This window comes from Coregonus lavaretus, assembly GCF_964263955.1.
Source record: "Coregonus lavaretus genome assembly, chromosome: 39".
Taxonomy (NCBI): Eukaryota; Metazoa; Chordata; class Actinopteri; order Salmoniformes; family Salmonidae; genus Coregonus; species Coregonus lavaretus.
This window is the reverse complement of record NC_140026.1, coordinates 20,683,163-20,700,257: the sequence shown is the minus strand read 5'-3', so window position 1 is coordinate 20,700,257 and position 17,095 is coordinate 20,683,163. Positions and strand designations below refer to the sequence as shown.

The following is a 17,095-nucleotide window of genomic DNA, read 5'->3' as shown; positions in this document are numbered from 1 at the left end:
TAAACACTAAAAGTAGACAAGAGAGAGACACAGAGAGAGAGAGAGAGAGAGAGAGAGAGAGAGAGAGAGAGAGAGAGAGAGAGAGAGCAAAGATAAGTGATATACAGTGTATCAAATATTGATTAAGCATAGGCCTCCAGAATCCTTTTTTTTTTTTTAAACAGCAACTGTAACACTTATCCTGTGATAATATTATGTTACAACATATTTGTTACACAATGTTACAAAATAATAATGATTGCATCAAATGCTTTCCCCCTTCAATTTAGAAAAATAAACGTCAAAAATATGTTATCCTGCACACAATAACAATCTCCATATTTTGGGACAAAAATATATTGAGTTATTATAGTTTAACCAGACAAGTGTGGGCTGTTAGACAATTAGCCTGGGTCCCAAGTGAGCGTGCGAATTAACCGTCTACTAGAGCAAACAGCGCCAGCTGGCCCCCTTCTCAAGAACAGTTCAATCAAAGCACGAGCTTTTAAACGAGACAAACCTGCTCGAGCGCCTTGATTTGGTTTCGTTGGACATCACATCCTTTTTTACTCTCCCTCCCTTGGTTAAATGTTTACAAAACAGCACATCAGTTAGGCCTCATCTGGCAAAATACAGCAAACCCAAAAATATTTTCTAAAACGTTTGCTTGAGTTTTAGATTTAAAGTAGACCGGCCTATCCCGACGACGTTTAGGCGCAAATACAATGTTGCCAGTGACACTGAAATTACCGTTTCAAAACTTAATGAAGTCAGTTCAAAGATTGCATAATACCAAACGTCAAAAAAGTGTTACAAATCTACACGTGTGTAGTTTCCGCAACATAATCATTTATGTTTTCAAAAATGTCCCTCCCGTATTCCGTATTCCATATGCCGGTGACAAACACCACTCGCCTACATTCATTGTTGGGGACAAAGCGTCTTTCATCGTAACCATGACACCGTACCGTTTTCAGAGCACGTGATTTCTTTAGTTCGCCAATGAGGGGACTCGATTAATCTTGCCCGTGTAGGCGTGTTTTGTATCGGCTGAAAGTTGATTGCATTCGATTTGGGACCCGGCTGCCTCCCGGGCTCGAGCCAGGTGCCCAGTTCAAAGCCCACTGAGAAGTCCGCTCAAAACAAAAGTGGCATAATTAAGCACGTGTAGTAGGATTCTGTGTTATCCCATGTACAAGTGATTGCTTTTGATAACAACGCTTTATCTGCATTACCAATTAATTGTTTTTGAAAATGCAAACATGTATTTTATGTAAAAGAGATGTATGTTTCTGGACGATGCACCATGCTGCCTTGTCAAAATGACCGAGCGGCACAGATTACTGTTCAATTTGAGAATGGCGCACCTCCCTTCCCGCTTTCGCCCGATAATGTGACGAGCCTTTGCCGGGTGTTCTTTGCCGGTGGCCCAACATAATCGAATCCGCCCAATCTCTCGTGTTGAATATTCAAATATTTGTGGTATGATCCTATTGGTTCTGATCATCGAACAATGATAGGCTAAATATAAACATTCTTACCGATATTTAAGCTACAATTCACACACATAGCATTACCTAAATGCACTTTTAAGCATTTCACATAGATTAACTATGCACGTTTAAATCAAAGCTATGAGATGAAAATGTAATGCGACACCACTGCACAATTAATAATGGATTTATTACAAGCTAATTAACATAACAGCGTAATTACCTTACATTCAATCTTAACTGGATGTATTAACCACACAGCTCGAGAGGTGATACTTTGTTGCATCCTACCACGCACGACTAAACAAACTGCATTGTGGTCAAAGTTCTGCAACGGTCGCAAGGGCAAGTCACGTTGTCCTATTACACATGTACTGTACACACCACAGTCAAATAGACAATAGACACTCAGCAGTGAGTCAATCAATGGAAACATAGTGCAAGCCAAAAAGTAGATGTTTACTAATGTTTAGGCCTACTAAAACCCTGGATAAAAAAAACCTTAGGCCTAATAGGCTAGTGAAGTGAAAGACAGTCATTTAATTAGAATAAGCAGACTATTATTATTATTACTCCGTATATTGATTAATAAAAAATTAAACATTACATTTGAGCTGTTTTCACAAATGTAAAATGCTAAACCTATAGGTGGTAAAGCTACATTCAACTCCCTTCTATTTAATCCCATGGTTTCCCCTAATCCTCTCAGAGAACAGTTCATTATTCAAAACAGTGCTGTTTAAAGTGAGTTAATGTAACTGTCCTCTCACATTACACACAACACTGAGGGCAAACCCTTCCTGGATTTGCCAGTCTAGCACTTTCAATCGTTTAAAGTGGTGATATCCTTTCTCTCTAAACCAGTACAGCCACTACCATGCAAGAGCAGCAGATACTGTGTTATTGTTACACATTATTATTATATATATTTTATTTATTTCACCTTTATTTAACCAGGTAAGCCAGTTGAGAACAAGTTCTCATTTACAACTGCGACCTGGCCACGATAAAGCAAAGCAGTGCGATACAAACAACAACACAGAGTTACATATGGGGTAAACAAAACATAAAGTCAAAAATACAACAGAAAATATATATACAGTGTGTGCAAATGTAGCAAGTTATGGAGGTAAGGCAATAAATAGGCCATAGTGCTAAATAATTACTATTTAGTATTAACACTGGAATGATAGATGTGCAAGAGATTATGTGCAAATAGAGATACTGGGGTGCAAATTAGCAAAATAAATAATAATATGGGGATGAGGTAGTTGGGTGGGCTAATTTCAGATGGGCTGTGTACAGGTGCAGTGATCGGTAAGGTGCTCTGACAACTGATGCTTAAAGTTAGTGAGGGAGATAAGAGTCTCCAGCTTCAGAGATTTTTGCAATTCGTTCCAGTCATTGGCAGCAGAGAACTGGAAGGAATGGCGGCCAAAGGAGGTGTTGGCTTTGGGGATGATCAGTGAGATATACCTGCTGGAGCGCAGACTACGGGTGGGTGTTGCTATGGTGACCAATGAGCTAAGATAAGGCAGGGATTTGCCTAGCAGTGATTTATAGATGACTTGGAGCCAGTGGGTTTGGCGACGAATATGTAGTGAGGACCAGCCAACAAGAGCGTACAGGTCACAGTGGTGGGTAGTATATGGGGCTTTGGTGACAAAACGGATGGCACTGTGATAGACTACATCCAATTTGCTGAGTAGAGTGTTGGAGGCTATTTTGTAAATTACATCGCAGAAGTCAAGGATCGGTAGGATAGTCCGTTTTACGAGGGCATGTTTGGCAGCATGAGTGAAGGAGGCTTTGTTGCGAAATAGTAAGCCGATTCTAGATTTCACTTTGGATTGGAGATGCTTAATGTGAGTCTGGAAGGAGAGTTTACAGTCTAACCAGACACCTAGGTATTTGTAGTTGTCCACATACTCTAGGTCAGACCCGCCGAGAGTAGTGATTCTAGTCGGGTGGGCGTGTGCCAGCAGCGTTCGATTGAAGAGCATGCATTTAGTTTTACTAGTGTTTAAGAGCAGTTGGAGGCTACAGAAGGAGTGTTGTATGGCATTGAAGCTCGTTTGGAGGTTTGTTAACACAGTGTCCAATGAAGGGCCAGATGTATACAAAATGGTGTCGTCTGCGTAGAGGTGGATCTGAGAGTCACCAGCAGCAAGAGCGACATCATTGATATACACAGAGAAAAGAGTTGTCCCGAGAATTGAACCCTGTGGCACCCCCATAAAGACGGCCATAGGTCCAGACAACAGGCTCTCCGATTTGACACATTGAACTCTATCTGACAAGTAGTTGGTGAACCAGGCAAGGCAGTCATTTGAGAAAGCAAGGCTATTTAGTCTGCCAATAAGAATGCAGTGGTTGACAGAAAGCCTTGGCCAGGTCGATGAAGACGGCTGCACAGTACTGTCTATTATCAATCGCGGTTAATTATATCATATCATATTTTGTGTTTTATTGTATAAAGATCCTATTACATTCATTTACATTTGAGTCATTTAGCAGACGCTCTTATCCAGAGCAACTTACAGTTAGTGCATACATTATTTTATTTTTAATACTGGCCCCCCGTGGGAATCGAACCCACAACCCTGGCGTTGCAAACGCCATGCTCTACAAACTGAGCTACATCCCTGCCGGTCATTCCCTCCCCTACCCTGGACGACGCTGGCCCAATTGTGCGCCGCCCCATGGGTCTCCCGGTCGCGGCCGGCTACGACAGAGCCTGGATACAAACCAGGATCTCTAGTGGCACAGCTAACACTGCGATGCAGTGCCTTAGACCACTGCGCCACTCTGAAGTGTGAATGCTGACTTTGTCTGCGTTTACACAGGCATCCCAATTCTGATATTTGTTCCACTTTTTTCCACCTTTTCACATCAGATCTTTTTCAGAGCTGATCTGATTTGTCAAAAATCCAATTAGTGAAAAAAATATCAGAATTGGACTGCCTGTGTAAACGCAGCATATGAAGGCTACATTATAGCAATATCTAGGATGAAAGGGAGACTTGATGGTACCAGGAATAGTTGAAAGATGATGACAGAACATATGTTTTTATTTCAGTCATACATTTCAAACAAGTAGGCTATGCTAGTTGGAAGATGCATACACCATAGCAGGACAGACATTATAATATCATTGATACAATATCAAATGCACATGACTTTTATCATCAAGATATAGAATTTGTGGACATACATTGTCTTTTGTCGATGTGAATAAGTATTTTGGTAGCTTGTAGATATCTCTCAAATCGAAATGGTGGAACTTGTCTAAAAACTAGCCTCAGCCATAGACCTCGGAACCCTCACCCCTGACCTCTCACCCTCTCACAGCAACCACAAGATGGCCATTCTAGAAAGGACAAAACTATATTCTCTCAGTACTGTTGAGCAAGTTGATAACCTTTTCCCTCTCTCTGGGGGTTGAGCGTCCAGGTTAGAGGTAAGGGTGAGATTGACAATTACAGTCAGTATTCACTCTCAATCAGTTGTTAAAAAGTGCCTTTCTAGCATAGCCATATGGGGATCACCTAGCATAGCCTTATAGCATTTTGTCATATATATCATTTATTTTCTAGAATAGCAATATAGCGACCACCCCCACTCTCCTTGACCCCTCACCCTTGACCCTTCATCCCTGCCCTGGCCCGTTGACCCCGGGCTGGGCAGCAGCGCCCAAGGTGTGTGTGGGGGCAGCGGGTGGCTGAATCATCTTCTCCAGCAGGTTCATCATGCGCTCCTGGAGCTGTAGGCTCTGCACCTGGAGGACGTTCTGCTGGTGCATGACGCGGCGCACCTCACGGCACGTCTCCTCCACCGCCCGGCTCACCTTCCGCTGCTCCTGCAGCATGGCCTCCATCACCTTCAGCTTCCGCCGCTTCAGGGAGAGGTGCTGGTGCACTTTTTTCCTCTTGGCCGGTGCCGGTTGAGAACTGGACAGAAAGGGGTTTTGTTAGTCAAAGTAATGGTAATGACACAATTTATATTGAGTTTTATGCAAGTACTCAAGAGTTTTCATAGATATGTTTTTCTTTTGATATGTAGGAACCTTTCTGGGATAAGCCAAGAACTAAAGAAGAGGTTGAAATTAAAGTAAACTCACTGTATGAGTACTTTCATGTACTTTCATGCTAATTAACTATCATCACAATTCATTGTGATGTTTATCACTTAGAGAGCCTTGTGGAAACTCTTTATCACCCTCCTGGCAAGGGTGGGCAGTTTAGCTTGACACCTCTCTCTCTCTCTCTCTCTCTCTCTCTCTCTCTCTCTCTCTCTCTCTCTCTCTCTCTCTCTCTCTCTCTCTCTCTCTCTCTCTCTCTCTCTCTCTCTCTCTCTCTCTCTCTCTCTCTCTCTCAATTCAATTTCAATTTAAGGGCTTTATTGGCATGGGAAACGTATGTTAACATTGCCAAACCAAATTAAGTAGATAGTAAACAAAAGTGAAATAAACAATAAATATTAACAGTAAACATTACACTCAGAAGTTCCAAAAGAATAAAGACATTTAAAATGTCATATTATGTATATATACAGTGTTGTAACAATGTGCAAATAGTTAAAGTACAAATGGGAAAATACATTTACAATGGTGTTTGTTCTTCACTGGTTGCCCTTTTCTTGTGGCAACAGGTCACAAATCTCGCTGTTGTGATCGCACACTGTGGTTTTTCACCCAGTAGATAAGGGAGTTTATCCAAATTGGGTTTGTTTTTTCGAATTCTTTGTGGATCTCTGTAATCTGAGGGAAATATGTGTCTCTAATATGGTCATACATTTGGCAGGAGGTTAGGAAGTGCAGCTCAGTTTCCACCTCATTTTGTGGGCAGTGTGTACATAGCCTGTCTTCTCTTGAGAGCCAGGTCTGCCTACGGCAGCCTTTCTCAATAGCAAGGCTATGCTCACTGAGTCTGTACATAGTCAAAGCTTTCCTTAAGTTTGGGTCAGTCACAGTGGTCAGGTATTCTGCCACTGTGTACTCTCTGTTTAGGGCCAAATAGCATTTTAGTTTGCTCTGTTTTTTTGTTAATTCTTTCCAATGTGTCAAGTAATTCTCTTTTTTTTTCTCATGATTTGGTTGGGTCTAATTGTGTTGTCGTTGTTGTCCTGGGGCTCTGTGGGGTCTGTTTGTGTTTGTGAACAGAGCCCCAGGACCAGCTTACTTAGGGGACTCTTCTCCAAGTTCATCTCTCTGTAGGTGATGGCTTTGCTATGGAAGGTTTGGGAATCGCTTCCTTTTAAGTGGTTATAGAATTTATTGTCTCTTTTCTGGATTTTGATAATTAGCGGGTATCGCCCTAATTCTGCTCTGCATGCATTATTTGGTGTTTTTCGTTGCACACAGGATATTTTTGCTGAATTCTGCATGCAGAATCTCAATTAGGTTTTTGTCCCATTTTGTGTATTCTTGGTTGGTGAGCGGACACCAGACCTCACAACCATAAAAGTCAATGGGTTCTATAACTGATTCAAGTATTTTTAGTCAGATCCCGTTGCACACTGAGGATATTTTTGCAGAATTCTGCATGCAGAATCTCAATTTGGTGTTTGTCCCATTTTGTGTATTCTTGGTTGGTGAGCGGACACCAGACCTCACAACCATAAAAGGCAATGGGTTCTATAACTGATTCAAGTATTTTTAGTCAGATCCCGTTGCACACTGAGGATATTTTTGCAGAATTCTGCATGCAGAATCTCAATTTGGTGTTTGTCCCATTTTGTGTATTCTTGGTTGGTGAGCGGACACCAGACCTCACAACCATAAAAGGCAATGGGTTCTATAACTGATTCAAGTATTTTTAGTCAGATCCTAATTGGTATGTCGAATTTTATGTTCCTTTTGATGGCATAGAAGGCCCTTCTTGCCTTGTCTCTAAGATCGTTCACAGCTTTGTGGAAGTTACCTGTGGCGCTGATGTTTAGGCAGAGGTATGTATCGTTTTTTGTGTGCTCTAGGGCAACGGTGTCTAGATGGAATTTGTATTTGTGGTCCTGGCAACTGGACCTTTTTTGGAACACCATTATTTTTGTCTTACTGAGATTTACTGTCAGGGTCCAGGTCTCTCTCTCTCTCTCTCTCTCTCTCTCTGTTCCCTCATTTGAAGACCAATATGTAAACATGGCCTTACTCAGGACAGGGAAGCCCGGAATGCAGACTGCCAGAGCTCTCCGATCCATCCAGGTCCTCCCTCATCTCCATCTCATCAGAGGAGCCTGTGTACTCCGGAAGGAAGCCCATGGGGAGGCCCTCCGCATGGGACATCGAGGCCTCCGTGGAGGTGGAGGGGCCAGAAGACTGGAGCTCAAATGGGTTCATAGTCCCATTATTGGCAGTCTTGGTGAGGATCTTCTCTATGGCTTTGTAGTACGGCCAGTCCGGGGTACCTCCACTCCCATTGGTCGTGCACTTCATTTTCCTGTCATAGAAGGAGAGGAGTTAAGGATGGTATATATTGCTTTGGATCAAGTAGGGGACATAAGAAGTCTGGGTTTCTAGGTATCATGGCTGCCTGTATTGAGTTCTAGGTATGCAGGATGCTTTGACACCCGTGGGAGAGAACAGAACGAGAGAGAGAAAGAGTCATCTCGTCGTCGGGTAAGCTTGGCGTCGGGTAAGTTTGGCTTTATACATAGCTTGGGCTTTGTCGAGTAAGGCTTACACTTTGTATTTAGATTGTAGTTAGGTATTGTAGGTAGGTATCGTGGATTGTTGTAGGTAGTTGTTGTATGTAATTATTGTAGGTTAGTATTGTATTCGGCGGTGCCGGGTGTAGCACGAAGCTAGCTAGCTAGCTAACGCACCACCTGGACTAGCTGACGAGTAGCTATTAGCAACGGTATAGTTGTTTCACGCCTGAGAGTGCCTGTACAATAACTGCCTACCATTCAGCTGTTTTCTAACCTCATTGTCTGAACCGTTAACGTTAGGTAGCAAGTGGCTACTGTGCTTGAAAATTAGCAAGCTTGTTGCAACCTGGATAGCTACTTGTAAACAATAGCTGGAACGACCGAGCGAACAGACGCGAACTGGCTGAGTCAATTCAGTGGCTAGCTTTGCACTTGGCTAGCTAACAGTAGCTGCTAGGGGTAAGTCATAACCTACACTTGTGTTTTGTTTTTTACATATTGATAGCCCGAGTCGCTCAAGGAATTCGGGACATGGGTGACTAGTTAACGTTAGTTTGGCTCTCTCTGTGTGTTCGTGCCGTGAAAGGAGGGGTTCTTCTTTGTCTGAAAGCAATGGCTAGCTAGTTTGCTAACTATTCTAGCTAACTAACTGGCTGAATAAGTTGACGACGGACTCGCTCAAGCTGTCGGGACTAACCCACAACGTTAGACACGGACACGAACGATCTGCTTGTGTGTTGATACACTGGTGGTTGTTGTGGCTGAGTATTGGCGCTAAACCCTGCTGCTGGAGACCGGCATGCTAGCTGGCTGTGGCGTCTTATGACGAGGTGCCCGGACGTTTTTCACGGAATAATACTGCACCTAGTTAGCTAGCTGAATAAACTAGGTTAGTCTATTCCTAGAAAACATTGAACCGCTGTAGTTTACAACAATTATAGTTTCTGAGGTGGAAGTTGGGAGAGTTATATTTGGGAGTTGTGGTGAGGGAGGCCCCGCTCTCTCCTTTCCCAGATGTTTAGTTCATTTTATTCCGATCTCCTCTGCATTATTGTAGCCATCTGCTGCAGCCTGTCAACTATGCCTCTGCCTATCCCTGTTCTCTCCTCTCCGCACAGGCTAAACAAACGCCTCACACCGCGTGGCTGCTGCCTCTCTAACCTGGTGGTCCCTGCACGCACGACCCACGTGGAGTTCCAGGTCTCAGGCAGCCTCTGGAACTGCCGTTCTGCTGCCAACAAGGCAGACTTCATCCCAGCCTATGCTACCCTCCAGTCCCTCGACTTCTTGGCGCTGACGGAAACATGGATTACCACTGAAAACACTGCTACTCCTGCTGCTCTCTCCTCGTCTGACCATGTGTTCTCGCATACCCCGAGAGCATCTGGTCAGCGGGGTGGTGGCACAGGAATCCTCATCTCTCCCAAGTGGACATTCTCAATTTTTCCCCTGACCCATCTGTCTATCTCCTCATTTGAATTCCATGCTGTCACAGTCACTAGCCCATTTAAGCTTAATATCCTTGTCATCTATCGCCCTCCAGGTTCCCTTGGAGAGTTCATCAATGAGCTTGACGCCTTGATAAGTTCCTTTCCTGAGGATGGCTCACCCCTCACAGTTCTGGGGGATTTCAACCTCCCTACGTCTACATTTGACTCATTTCTCTCTGCCTCCTTCTTTCCACTCCTCTCCTCTTTTGACCTCACCCTCTCACAGTCCCCCCCTACTCACAAGGCAGGCAATACGCTTGACCTCATCTTTACTAGATGCTGTTCTTCTACTAATCTCACTGCAACTCCCCTCCAAGTCTCCGACCACTACTTTGTATCCTTTTCTCTCTCCCTCTCCTCCAACACTACTCACTCTGCCCCTACACAGATGGTAATGCGCCGTCGCAACCTTCGCTCTCTCTCTCCCGCTACTCTCTCCTCTTCCATCCTATCATCTCTTCCCTCTGCTCAATCCTTCTCCCTCCAATCTCCTGATTCTGCCTCCTCAACCCTCCTCTCCTCCCTTTCTGCATCCTTTGACTCTCTATGTCCCCTATCCTCCCGGCCGGCTCGGTCCTCCCCTCCAGCTCCGTGGCTTGATGACTCATTGCGAGCTCACAGAACAGAGCTCCGGGCAGCTGAGCGGAAATGGAAGAAAACTAGACTCCCTGCAGACCTGGCATCTTTTCACTCCCTCCTCTCTACATTGTCTTCATCTGTTTCTGCTGCTAAGCCCACTTTCTACCACTCTAAATTCCAAGCATCCGCCTCTAACCCTAGGAAGCTCTTTGCCACATTCTCCTCCCTGCTGAATCCCCCCCCCCCCCCCCCCCCCCCTCTCTGTGGATGACTTCGTCAACCATTTTGAAAAGAAGGTTGACGACATCCGATCCTCGTTTGTTAAGTCAAATGACACTGCTGGTCCTGCTCACACTGCCCTACCCTATGCTTTGACTTCTTTCTCCCCTCTCTCTCCAGATAAAATCTTGCGACTTGTGACGGCAGGCCGCCCAACAACCTGCCCGCTTGACCCTATCCCCTCCTCTCTTCTCCAGACCATCTCCGGTGACCTTCTCCCTTACCTCACCTCGCTGATCAACTCATCCTTGACCGCTGGCTATGTCCCTTCCGTCTTCAAGAGAGCGAGAGTTGCACCCCTTCTCAAAAAACCAACACTCGATCCCTCCGATGTCAACAACTACAGACCAGTATCCCTTCTTTCTTTTCTCTCCAAAACTATTGAGCGTGCCGTCTTTAGCCAACTCTCTTGCTATCTCTCTCAGAATTACCTTCTTGATCCAAACCAGTCAGGTTTCAAGACTGGTCATTCAACTGAGACTGCTCTTCTCTGTGTCACAGAGGCTCTCTGCACTGCTAAAGCTAACTCTCTCTCCTCTGCTCTTGTCCTTCTAGACCTGTCTGCTGCCTTTGATACTGTGAACCATCAGATCCTCCTCTCCACCCTCTCCGAGCTGGGCATCTCCGGCGCGGCTCACTCTTGGATTGCGTCCTACCTGACCGGTCGCTCCTACCAAGTGGCGTGGCGAGAAGCTGTCTCCGCACCACGTGCTCTCACCACTGGTGTCCCCCAGGGCTCAGTTCTAGGCCCTCTCCTATTCTCACTATACACCAAGTCACTTGGCTCTGTCATATCATCCACCTCTGCTGCTCGATCATCCTACTTTTCCAACTTAATCGAGGAAAATAAGAACAATCCAACATTTCTTTTTGATACTGTTGCAAAGCTAACTAAAAAGCAGCATTCCCCAAGAGAGGATGGCTTTCACTTCAGCAGTAATAAATTCATGAACTTCTTTGAGGAAAAGATCATGACCATTAGAAAGCAAATTACGGACTCCTCTTTGAATCTGCGTATTCCTCCAGGGCTTAGCTGTCCTGGATCTGCACAGCTCTGCGAGGGCCTGGGATCAGGAGAGACACTTAAGTGTTTTAGTACTATATCTCTTGACACAATGATGAAAATAATCATGGCCTCTAAACCTTCAAGCTGCATACTGGATCCTATTCCTACTAAACTGCTGAAGGAGCTGCTTCCTGTGCTTGGCCCTCCTATGTTGAACATAATAAACAGCTCTCTATCCACCGGATGTGTACCAAACTCACTAAAATTGGCAGTGATAAAGCCTCTCTTGAAAAAGCCAAACCTTGACCCGGAAAATATAAAAAACTATCGGCCTATATCGAATCTTCCATTCCTCTCAAAATTTTTAGAAAAAGCTGTTGCACAGCAACTCACTGCCTTTCTGAAGACAAACAATGAATACGAAATGCTTCAGTCTGGTTTTAGACCCCATCATAGCACTGAGACTGCACTTGTGAAGGTGGTAAATGACCTTTTAATGGCGTCAGACCGAGGCTCTGCATCTGTCCTCGTGCTACTAGACCTTAGTGCTGCCTTTGACACCATCGATCACCACATTCTTTTGGAGAGACTGGAAACCCAAATTGGTCTACACGGACAAGTTCTGGCCTGGTTTAGATCTTACCTGTCGGAAAGATATCAGTTTGTCTCTGTGAATGGTCTGTCCTCCGACAAATCAACTGTACATTTCGGTGTTCCTCAAGGTTCCGTTTTAGGACCACTATTGTTTTCACTATATATTTTACCTCTTGGGGATGTTATTCGAAAACATAATGTTAACTTTCACTGCTATGCGGATGACACACAGCTGTACATTTCAATGAAACATGGTGAAGCCCCAAAATTGCCCTCGCTAGAAGCCTGTGTTTCAGACATAAGGAAGTGGATGGCTGAAAACTTTCTACTTTTAAACTCGGACAAAACAGAGATGCTTGTTCTAGGTCCCAAGAAACAAAGAGATCTTCTGTTAAATCTGACAATTCATCTTGATGGTTGTAAAGTCGTCTCAAATAAAACTGTGAAGGACCTCGGCGTTACTCTTGACCCTGATCTCTCTTTTGACGAACATATCAAGACTGTTTCAAGGACAGCTTTTTTCCATCTACGTAACATTGCAAAAATCAGAAATTTTCTGTCCAAAAATGATGCAGAAAAATTAATCCATGCATTTGTTACTTCTAGGTTAGACTACTGCAATGCTCTACTTTCCGGCTACCCGGATAAAGCACTAAATAAACTTCAGTTAGTGCTAAATACGGCTGCTAGAATCCTGACTAGAACCAAGAAATTTGATCATATTACTCCAGTGCTAGCTTCCCTACACTGGCTTCCTGTTAAGGCAAGGGCTGATTTCAAGGTTTTACTGTTAACCTATAAAGCGTTACATGGGCTTGCTCCTACCTATCTTTCCGAGTTGGTCCTGCCGTACATACCAATACGTACGCTACGGTCACAAGACGCAGGCCTCCTAATTGTCCCTAGAATTTCTAAGCAAACAGCGGGAGGCAGGGCTTTCTCCTATAGATCTCCATTTTTATGGAACAGTCTGCCTACCCATGTGAGAGACGCAGACTCGGTCTCAACCTTTAAGTCTTTACTGAAGACTTATCTCTTCAGTAGGTCATATGATTGAGTGTAGTCTGGCCCAGGAGTGTGAAGGTGAACGGAAAGGCTCTGGAGCAACGAACAGCCCTTGCTGTCTCTGCCAGGCCGGTTCCCCTCTCTCCACTGGGGTTCTCTGCCTCTAACCCTGTTACAGGGGCTGAGTCACTGGCTTGCTGGTGCTCTTTCATGCCGTCCCTAGGAGGGGTGCGTCACTTGAGTGGGTTGAGTTACTGACGTGATCTTCCTGTCTGGGTTGGCGCCCCCCCCTTGGTTTGTGCTGTGGTGGAGACCTCTGTGGGCTATACTCGGCCTTGTCTCAGGATTGTAAGTTGGTGGTTGAGGATATCCCTCTAGTGGTGCGGGGGCTGTGCTTTGGCAGAGTGGGTGGGGTTATATCCTTCCTGTTTGGCCCTGTCCGGGGGTTTCTTCGGATGGGGCCACAGTGTCTCCGGACCGCTCCTGTCTCAGCCTCCAGTATTTATGCTGCAGTAGTTTATGTGTCGGGGGGCTGGGGTTAGTTGGTTATACCTGGAGTACTTCTCCTGTCTTATCCAGTGTCCTGTGTGAATTTAAGTATGCTCTCTCTAATTCTCTCGTTCTCTCTTTCTCTCTGAGAACCTGAGCCCTAGGACCATACGTCAGGACTACCGGGCATGCTGACACCTTGCTGTCCCCAGTCCGCCTGGCCTTGCTGCTATTCCAGTTTCAACTGTTCTGCCTGCGGTTACGAAACCCCTACCTGTCCCAGACCTGCTGTTTTCAACTCTTAATGATCGGCTATGAAAAGCCAACTGAGAGACCTGAGCCCTAGGACCATACGTCGGGACTACCGGCCGTGGTGACTCCTTGCTGTCCCCAGTCCGCCTGGCCTTGCTGCTATTCCAGTTTCAACTGTTCTGCCTGCGGTTATGGAACCCCTACCTGTCCCAGACCTGCTGTTTTCAACTCTTAATGATCGGCTATGAAAAGCCAACTGAGATTTATTCCTGATTATTATTTGACCATGCTTGTCACTTATGAACATTGAACATCTTGGCATGGTTCTGTTATAATCTCCACCCGGCACAGCCAGAAGAGGACTGGCCACCCCTCATAGCCTGGTTCCTCTCTAGGTTTCTTCCTAGGTTTTGGCCTTTCTAGGGAGTTTTTCCTAGCCACCGTGCTTCTACACCTGCATTACTAGCTGTTTGGGGTTTTAGGCTGGGTTTCTGTACAGCACTTCGAGATATTAGCTGATGTACGAAGGGCTATATAAAATAAAATTGATTGAAATTGATTGATTGATATCCTCACATGGCCTCTCCTATCATTGCTACGCTGACGACACACAACTAATCTTCTCCTTTCCCCCTTCTGATAACCAGGTGGCGAATCGCATCTCTGCATGTCTGGCAGACATATCAGTATGGATGACGGATCACCACCTCAAGCTGAACCTCGGCAAGACGGAGCTGCTCTTCCTCCCGGGGAAGGACTGCCCGTTCCATGATCTCGCCATCACGGTTGACAACTCCGTTGTGTCCTCCTCCCAGAGTGCGAAGAGCCTTGGCGTGACCCTGGACAACACCCTGTCGTTCTCCGCTAACATCAAGGTGGTGACCCGATCCTGTAGGTTCATGTTCTACAACATTCGGCTTCCAGTTGAAGCTCGCATCTGCTACAAGACCATGGTGCTTGCCTACGGAGCTGTGAGGGGAACGGCACCTCCGTACCTTCAGGCTCTGATCAGTCCCTACACCCAAACGAGGGCACTGCGTTCATCCACCTCTGGCCTGCTGGCTCCCCTACCTCTGCGGAAGCATAGTTCCCGCTCAGCCCAGTCAAAACTGTTCGCTGCTCTGGCACCCCAATGGTGGAACAAGCTCCCTCACGACGCCAGGACAGCGGAGTCACTCACCACCTTCCGGAGACATTTGAAACCCCACCTCTTTAAGGAATACCTGGGATAGGATAAAGTAATCATTCTACCCCCCCCCCCCCCCCCTTTACTCCAACCCCCCCCCCCCCCCCCCCAAAAAAAACCAAAACATTGTAAAGTGGTTATCCCACTGGCTATAAGGTGAATGCACCTATTTGTAATCGCTCTGGATAAGAGCGTCTGCTAAATGACGTAAATGTATGTACATGTTCAATTCTAAAGAAATAGCCCACTTCAGTTTGTCTACTCTCTCTGTGGATATTTAAGTAAGTTCATACAAGATATTCATGGATTTATGTTGCCACCTTTTCCCATCCAAACAAAAAAATCCAGTGTATTTCTTACACTTGCCTGTACTGAAAAGACAAGTTGGTGATTTTCATCTTGATCTCCTCCCGGTGGCGCTGTTCTCCCGTGAGTTCGAAGAACCTCTGGGCCATCTTCTCATAGATCTTGGCGTTCCTCTTGCATTTCTTCAGCTCGGCGACGTTCTGTTCCCATACGTACAGGAGCCCCTTCATCTCCGCATCGGTCCAGTTTCGGGCCCTCCTGTGCTTCTCGCTGTGGCCCGAGATAAGGTAACTGAAATTGTCCTTGGTGGCCATTTTGAAAGCCCTCTCGAAAGCCCTCTATTCCTGTTTTGGTTTTGTAAACAAAAATAGGCATCCAAAACGGTTTAGTTTGAAAGCCCTTTTCTGCTCTAAGGTGTTTCTAGCAGTCTAGCAGTTGTCAGTGGAATGTGGTTGCAAACAGCCACACACCGCTCTGCTTTGCCGGTGCCTTTCCCCCGAGTTTAGCTGAAAGAGGACTCAAAATGGGGCCTAGGGCAGGAGAGGGATCCGGTTAAAAGCTTTTAAATGGAGGAAATCGTCACTGTGATGTCAAGTTTCCCTGGCAACTAGGAGGCCCCTCTTTCTCCTCCCCCCCAGCTCTCTTAACCACTCCCTGTCTCTCATGTCCTTTCTCGCTCTCTCACTCCAATGCCACAACAAAAAGATTTTAGCTGAAACGCATTGAGGTAGGCCAGAGATTACAGGGAAAACAGATTTGAAATATGAGTCTCGGGGGAGGGAGGGAGGGAGTAGAGTGAGAGAGCGGGTTTAATTTGTTTCCTTGGCAACAAGCCTTTGGTCTGGGCAGGCAGCCAATATGTTGCTGCATTTAAAAGCTTTTAATAACATACACTTGGGAGTGCAGGGACTGGCTTTTTGCAGCGAAGGTGGTGAAAACAGGAGGACACTACTTTTCACCTAAGGAAAAGACACCTAATAAATGTAATCAAAAGCAACATACTCTGGCAGTGTGTGGATACTGTTCTCAATGCACTATGAAATTATATGCAAATGATATGGTAAGTCGCTCTGGATAAGAGCGTCTGCTAAATGACGTAAATGTAAATGTAAATATGAAAGTGCAGGGGAAAAACATTCAGGGGGGAGGGGTTCAGTGTATTATAATTAAACCAAGACAATGGGAGTCATGTCGGTAGGTCAGTTTATGCGTGGACACTTGAACCCCTCCCCCACTCCTCACCACAATATGGCCCTTGGCCTGCAAGGGTGGGGTCAGCATGTCATCTCTCTCTCTCGCTCTCTCTCTTTCAATACTAGAGTACATAAAGCACTCTGGAGACAATGTGAACATAATAGTGTCTGTGAAAACACCCCCAGCCAATCTCCACATTTCCAAGAAGGGGCCACATTGAAGTTGGAAGAAATTATACTGCCAGTGCCACTAATAGCCGGATCCATCTGTGACTTACCATTACTTTGTCTTTATTTGTGACACTTTGCTGTCACTCTGTCTTAACACAGTTTTTCCCTTATTAGAGCTCGTGGTCCATCTGCTCCATAGAAATTGACAGACGTTCCAACATGCCATAACACTGGCAGCTCTTCCCAATCCATCACGTCTGTCACTTACCTATAGAAGTACCTCCTCCATTGAAATGGACAAGAGAACTAGAGATTTATGTTAAGCCACTTACTAGAAACTTTAACCAAAGCAACTTACAGTAAATTGAGTGCATTCATTTTTAGTATGTGATCCCTGCGGGAATTGAACCCATGACCTTTGTGTTGCT

The 17,095-nt window shown here is 45.3% G+C and overlaps 1 protein-coding gene across 1 annotated transcript; it reads right to left on the bottom strand.

Annotated features, from left to right (window-relative positions):
* Nucleotides 1–4,525: 4,525 nt before the first annotated feature.
* On the bottom strand, nucleotides 4,526–15,840 carry LOC311113249 (myb/SANT-like DNA-binding domain-containing protein 1). The gene is made up of 3 exons (XM_084156456.1): nucleotides 15,358–15,840; nucleotides 7,619–7,906; nucleotides 4,526–5,422 (listed from the first exon to the last, which is right to left on the bottom strand). Exons 1-3 carry the CDS (start codon nucleotides 15,615–15,617, stop codon nucleotides 5,122–5,124), a joined length of 849 nt encoding a protein of 282 aa, XP_084012582.1. The 5' UTR covers nucleotides 15,618–15,840; the 3' UTR covers nucleotides 4,526–5,121.
* Nucleotides 15,841–17,095: the final 1,255 nt, after the last annotated feature.

Excerpts from the sequence above, each read along its gene's own strand:
- LOC311113249 (XM_084156456.1), bottom strand. The coding sequence starts at position 15,617 with ATGGCCACCAAGGACAATTTCAGTTACCTTATCTCGGGCCACAGCGAG. Across the intron at positions 7,907-15,357 it reads TCTTTTCAGTACAGGCAAGT|GAAAATGAAGTGCACGACCA; the intron begins GTAAGAAATACA and ends CTTCTATGACAG. Across the intron at positions 5,423-7,618 it reads TCCGGGCTTCCCTGTCCTGA|TTCTCAACCGGCACCGGCCA; the intron begins GTAAGGCCATGT and ends CTTTCTGTCCAG.